Source organism: Vicia villosa, linkage group LG2 (genome assembly GCF_029867415.1).
Source record: "Vicia villosa cultivar HV-30 ecotype Madison, WI linkage group LG2, Vvil1.0, whole genome shotgun sequence".
In the NCBI taxonomy this organism is placed as follows: Eukaryota; Viridiplantae; Streptophyta; class Magnoliopsida; order Fabales; family Fabaceae; genus Vicia; species Vicia villosa.
Genome location: NC_081181.1, coordinates 130,867,240 through 130,873,891, shown reverse-complemented (window position 1 = coordinate 130,873,891; position 6,652 = coordinate 130,867,240). Strand labels below are relative to the sequence as shown.

General features: G+C 34.3%; 1 protein-coding gene across 1 annotated transcript; it reads right to left on the bottom strand.

The window, feature by feature from the left end:
- Window positions 1-1,813: 1,813 nt before the first annotated feature.
- Window positions 1,814-4,382, bottom strand: LOC131650013 (serine/threonine/tyrosine-protein kinase HT1-like). The gene is made up of 6 exons (XM_058919754.1): window positions 4,168-4,382; window positions 3,726-3,834; window positions 3,441-3,636; window positions 3,243-3,364; window positions 2,548-2,703; window positions 1,814-2,436 (listed from the first exon to the last, which is right to left on the bottom strand). The coding sequence occupies exons 1-6, from the start codon at window positions 4,380-4,382 to the stop codon at window positions 2,008-2,010; spliced, it is 1,227 nt and encodes a 408-aa protein (XP_058775737.1). The 3' UTR covers window positions 1,814-2,007.
- Window positions 4,383-6,652: the final 2,270 nt, after the last annotated feature.

The window sequence follows — 6,652 nt, the reverse complement described above, 5'->3', positions numbered from 1 at the left end:
TGATATCAAGTTTCAAATTGGTAAAATTGATCACTTTGATAAAGGCATTCATCATGTTAAACAATTGGTCTATATGACATCTACTTCTTTCAAGGGACGCATGTACTCTTCAGTTCATGAGTTTAGAGTTATCAGTTGCTTTGATATCATATACCGACCTTCTTCCCACCTAGAATCATACAAGTTAATTGGTATTTTCCTGGTCATAATTAGATTAAGTGCAACACTTCAAGAGGAAATCATGGAGTATTAACTTGTGGAAGAATATTTAAGGATACTTTATGAGCATTCTTGGGAACTTTCTTAACTAAAATTGGAGTTTGCACTTCCTTTCGAGTTAAATTTTATGGAATTAAGTTTGTTATTGAATATGCTAACATGAGGAATTGGAGAATCTTTGGCCTTAAATTGACTCAGCAATAGCCATTCATGCATTTTCTAATGTGAATACTGTCTATTATGGGCCACTCAAAGGCCTCATAATAGTGAGGTATAGATATCAAACCCAACATCGCAAAGCCCGAGTAGAATTATCCACCATATATAATGGGACCATGTAAGCCTCTGACTCTTTTCACTTGGAACATAATCATGCATAAGCTTGACAAAAAATGCCTCATTTACCTAAATTGATGAAATCCTTTAGAAAAATCAAATCAAGCTAATTTCACATAGAAACAACGAAAGCTCAAAAAGTTAAGCGCTCCCACGAAGTTTTTGACCACGAACCTAAAAAGTGATTGAAACCTTTTGCTTTATGTTTTAGCAACCTCCACGATAAAATATTTATCTTCTTAATTATGGATCTTGGGTGTAGTTCTAGGTTATTAAATATTTTTTATTTCTTGTCTTCCAAATGCTCGAAGATGTCCCCGACCAAATGCAAGAGAACCTCTTAGATGAAGATGTAACTGCGCCCAAGATATTATACAAAATTAATTAAGAAAAGGAATAGACCCTGCTTGAGAGTTACTAGTAGTTTTGATCCTCTAATAAATGTCGAGCTACACATTTTTAAGGTGTCTACAACAGCAAAAAAGACGATCGATAGATTCATATTTGTTACTCCCAAAAATGCACTTTGAACTATCTTCCCTTAGCACTTATATCATATGTAACTTCTCTCTAGTTGGAAGTTTTTTTTTAATATCCACACAAAAATATAAACATATCTAGGAAGTAAGTTGTTCCAAAGAATTGTTCTCTTTAACAATTCACTCATTTTGGACTCTTTAACTAACTTGAGAGTCGGAGTCTTGACCTTGTAAGTCCACCTCCGTGCCACCATATCGGAGATCAGCGTCACCGCGTCAGGAGTTCATCGTCACCAATCAATCATACTAAGGTACGGGTACATAGGTACCCATAAGGTACGGGTATAACGGTTGGTGCCCTCTCGGGTATGCGCTCTGATACGAGGATTTTTTTAAACTCTGGGTATAGGCACGGGTAGTCGGGTACTATAGTACCCTACCCATTATCATTCCTAGAAATACCTCACACTTTCAGATAAGGAAATGCATGTGCAAATAGACTAGTCAATGCAGTTTCTTTTGATGTTCCTCTGGTTGATTAGGAACGGGATCTATTCACTTGACTAAGCATTTAGATGTGTGCTGACTAACCAACTGCCCTCCTTTGTTTTGCACAGGAGTCTGTGTCTACCTCCCTTCGACTTTTATTTATTCAGTTTCATTTGTTTTCTGAACACATCTTGTGCTTCTGTTGTATCACCTACTTAACTTTATAAAAAAAAAACAAGATCCTCCTTTATCATTAATTTGGAAACACCTTGTTTCAAATCAACCATCGGTTCCACCATAATTGAAATGATATAATGAAAAGGAAACAATATCTTAAAAAGAAGGAAAAAAAATCACAGCAGACCAATCCATACACTCTTCTTGGTCGCACAAAAAAAAACAGTGAAAAAAAACCTTAGACGAATCCTTCAGAAAGAAACTCAACAATCCATGCATGCAACATGCAACAATGTGCCTTGCCATATCAGAAGGCAATGCACTTACAGCAAGAAAAAAAGCGCTTAATCTTACTCTTCTTTTTGGACTTCTTTTCCATCAAGTCAGAGAGTGATGTCTTGGTTCCACTCTGAGATTCACCATCACTTTCTCCATTAGGTTTCATAGTCTCATTCTCATGCATGGCTATGTTTTCAATCTCCATAGTTGATTCAAAGCTAGTTGGAGTATCTTGTGCCCTTGATATTTCTTCCTCACTTTCGCTATCAACTTCTTCAACAACTTCTATGCTGCTGGCAAGTCCATTAATCTTTCTTCTGTATACATTATGAAGAATTCTTATCAGTGTTTCAGTTATTTCTGTGAATTCTGGCCTAAGTTTTGGATCTTCCATCCAACAAGATTGAAGCAAGAGACTTATATCTTCAGGAAATTCATCCAAACATGGTCTTAAATTCTGCAACCATAAACAACAACAATATTCAATGAAGTGATTACAATTAAAATTTAAAATCTATTTAAAGATTATTCAAAATAAAATCATTGAAAGAAGTAATGAATTACATACGTTTAATGCATCATATGCAGCCATTAAGTCAGCCCTATCTTTAAATGGAACTTGATTTTTCATCATAGACCAAAAAACCATTGCAAAACTGTACACATCAGCTTTGTGATCATAGCTTTTCTTTGCTCCTTTTGGAAGTGGATCTTTGCTTAAAATCTATATAATGCATTCAAATATAAGAAAAATATTTATATTAATTAATTAAGCATATTTGATATATATATATATATATATATATATATATATATATATATATATATATATATATATATATAAAGGGTCTGTTTGGTAAAAATAGCGGTTGATTGATAAGCTAGCTGATAGCTTATAGTTGATGACTGATGGCTGATGACTGATGACTTATAGCTTATAGCGGATGGTTGAGACTAGGGGTGGCAAAACGGGCCATGGCCCGCGGGGCCGGCCCGCCACCCGCCAAAAAATGGCGGGTTGGGTTGGGATTTTAGGTCCGCCGCTCGCCAAAGTTCGCCCCGCAAAAACCCGCCGCCCGCCATACCCGCCCCGCCATAAGCTATAAGCTCGTGATGAAAAGACCGTTACCAAACAAGTCTAAATTATCATATGAGCTTATAAGACACAAGACATAAGTTATAAGCTCGAAAACATGTCTTACCAAACAGAGCCAAAATATATGATAATTTTAATCACAAAAATTAATGAATATATAGATATACCTCAGGAGCCATATATCTATAGGTACCAGCTTCACAAGTCATCTCATCACATATATTATCTCTAGCTATCCCAAAATCAGCAAGTTTAATATTATACTTGTCTCTTGTAAGCAATAAATTACCTACAAATAATTTATAAAAAAAACATAATTAAATATAAAATATCATATTTGGAGAAAATATATAAAATAAAATTACCAGGCTTGAGATCACGGTGAATGATGCCATTTGAATGCAAATACTCCATAGCTTGTGATATATCAATAGCATAACTCAAACATTGTTCCAATGAAAATGTTGTTGGATAGATGTTATTCATGGCTTTCTGAAGTGAACCACCTTCTAATAGTTCTATGATTATCACCATTAATGGTTTCACACAAGCTCCAATAAACTACAAAATAAATTTTTAAATTTTTATTATCTAAAATAATATCTAGAAATAACATAATCTAGTAAACTTGTTTTTGAATAAAAGAATACCTCGACAACATTTGTGTGTTGAATCTTAGATAAAAGCTTAACTTCCCTCTCAAATTTGGCTTTACATTTTGGGTGTATAACCTTAATGGCTATAGGACGATCTTCATACCTGAAATCAGTTATGAACCTTTATGATACATAATTTAAAATTTATCACGATTAAATCATTGATAAGTAAGATCAAAAACGATAAAATAATATATAAAGTATGAGTGGATGCAGATTCGACTATTGTACGCATTCGTGTATCCGATGCATCAGTGACTGCTCAATCGATATTAAACGCTTTAAATTTTTATTTTTATTTTTTAAATCATATTTTAAGAATTATAAAATAACTTTTCTAAATTATCAGATTTCGATCGAAATGGTCACTAATACACCGAATGCATACATGATATAAAATAAAACATAATTAATAGTAGCAAGTATAGGTACTAACCATCCTTTGTATACAAGAGAGTGCGAGCCTTTTCCGATCATGTCACCAATGAGTATTTTATCACAATCCACAAGCAAACTAGGATCAATATCAAACACAATACCATCATCAGTGTCAGAACCTTCATTGTCACTTGTCCTATTTTCGACATTCTGTGAAGAACAAGCGAGTGACAATTTGAAAAGGAGCATTTCCTTAGAGACTGTTTGTGCCATTTGCAAGATTTTTACAGAATGACAAATGCATCAATAATCTTTATAACTCATAGCATTTAAAACTAAATGTACATACACAAAAATGGAAAGCTAAAAGTGTTGTAGCTTAATTGGAAATCAGATTATTTTTTTTAAATATGTTCATATGAAAATAATATTTAATGTTAAATCTTTTATCCGAGTCACTTTTTGCCCCTTAGACGAATATAATAATAACTACTAGAAACTCACAAATATACGATAATAGACACGAATAATTACCCACTAAAATAAACTGATATCGTGACGGGTACGAGTACCTTAATATGAAATATGCCTAATACCTACATAATATATATTTTTATATTTTTATTTTAATTATTATATATACATGTATTTTTATAAATTTTATTAAACACATCACTATTAAACTTGAACGCATTTGAATATAAATATTTATTTATACTTTAACTAAAGTATAAATTTTTTGAATCTTTTAGTATTGTTAAAATTTTAAAATGACATGTTAAATATTATTATTATTAATTTTTATTAGAAATACAAATAAACGAAAATATGGGTATGGATACTTAATTAGGTACCTATAAGATACGACTATGTATATAAATGTTGTTGCTCACACAGATATGAGTAGGGGTGGCAAAACGGGTCGTGGCCCGCCGGGCCGGCCCGCACACCCGCCAGAAAATGACGGGTTGGGTTAGGATTTTAGGCCCGCCGCTCGTCAAAGCCCGCCCCGCCAAAACCCGCCGCCCGCCATAGCCCGCACCGCCAATGCCCGCCGCCCGCCAAAGCCCGCCCCTCCTCCAAAATTCCCTATTTTTTAGTTAATTTTAGTAATTCCAATTCTTGATGGTTTATTTTATATATTTATTTGTAAATATATGTAATACTTTTTTAAGTAAAATTTGTTAAAAAGTTGCTTTTATAAAAAATTCTTTTAAAAAATAAGTGAAAATTTTAATTAAAAGATAAAAAAACCTATTAATCTATTAAAAAAATGAAAAAAAAAATATAAATAAAAATAGGCGGGCCGCCGCTCGCCAACCCGCCATTTTGGTGGGGCGGGCATGATTTTTATGTCCATTTCACTTGGCGGGCATGTCCGCCCCGCTCGTTTTTTGGCGGGCTTAAGGCAGGGCGAGCGGCGGGCGGCCCGTTTTGCCACCCCTAGATATGAGTTTGGGTACGAAAATTTTTTTAAACCGCGAGTATGGGGTCGAATATACTACTATGTCCAAATCTTACTCATTATCATTTCTACACACAATCGTGAGAGTTAAAATTCAAATTTCGATGTTGGCGTCTAACCTGACAATGTCGACATTTATGTAGTTGAGCTTGAGACTAACCAAATTATCTTTTGAGCTTCCGAAATCTAGTTTATTACTACCCTTACTTCCCTAAATTAACCTTTCAATCGAAATCTAAAATTCATTCAGCAAGCTTAGCAAAGAAAATACTTCACATGTTTAAAAACCTCAAGATTTTATATAAGAAGTACACCAATTCTGAACCATCAAAAAACAAACCTCGCATATTAATACAATACAGAGGCAACGTGTTCCAAAAATGGAAATTAAAGGACACAGAAGACTGATTAACTGATCTGAACCACTTCTAAGAGACAAAAACTATAGAACTTTTATAATCATCGAAATTGAAAACTTTACCATTGAACATAATAGTGTTCCTCATCAACCAAATGTTCCACACAACCGCTAACCAAATCACCCTGCCAGTTAATCTTTCATCTGTATCCTTAATCTTATGATTAAAAAAGAGAAATGACCTTAACTCTTCTGCTGAAATGTCCACTGAGCCCCCAATCCACCCAACAATCTTATCCCAAATTCTTCTAGTGAGGATGCAAGAATCGAACAAATGACTAGAATTATCTTCTTCTCTAAAACAAAATGCGCAACAATTATCCCTATCATTCACAACTATTCCTCTTCTCCGTAATTGATCTCGAGTAGGAAATCTTCCCAACACGAGTATAGCTGCCCTAACCCCTTGTTCCAACCCGAGCTGGAATCCTCTATGCTATATTAATGTCGCGCAAGATTTAACAATGAATCCTTCCTCCACTTCCTTATTTTATCCAATACGCAAACATCTGATTCATTTTGTACCATCGTTGTATCGGACAGCAACTCTGTTAATTCAGCCAACAGAAATCCATTGTCGTCATCCTCATTCATAAGCCAATTTGCAAAATCCCGTCTCCAATTATCCTGCTCCCAGAAACTTGCTTATGCCACTGATAT

Bases quoted from the DNA above. Each gene is read 5' to 3' on its own strand.
- LOC131650013 (XM_058919754.1), bottom strand. From the start codon at position 4,382: ATGGCACAAACAGTCTCTAAGGAAATGCTCCTTTTCAAATTGTCACTC. The intron at 2,704-3,242 runs GTATATCTATAT...TGCATTATATAG, and splicing joins ATAGATATATGGCTCCTGAG to ATTTTAAGCAAAGATCCACT. The intron at 2,437-2,547 runs GTATGTAATTCA...TTATGGTTGCAG, and splicing joins CTGCATATGATGCATTAAAC to AATTTAAGACCATGTTTGGA.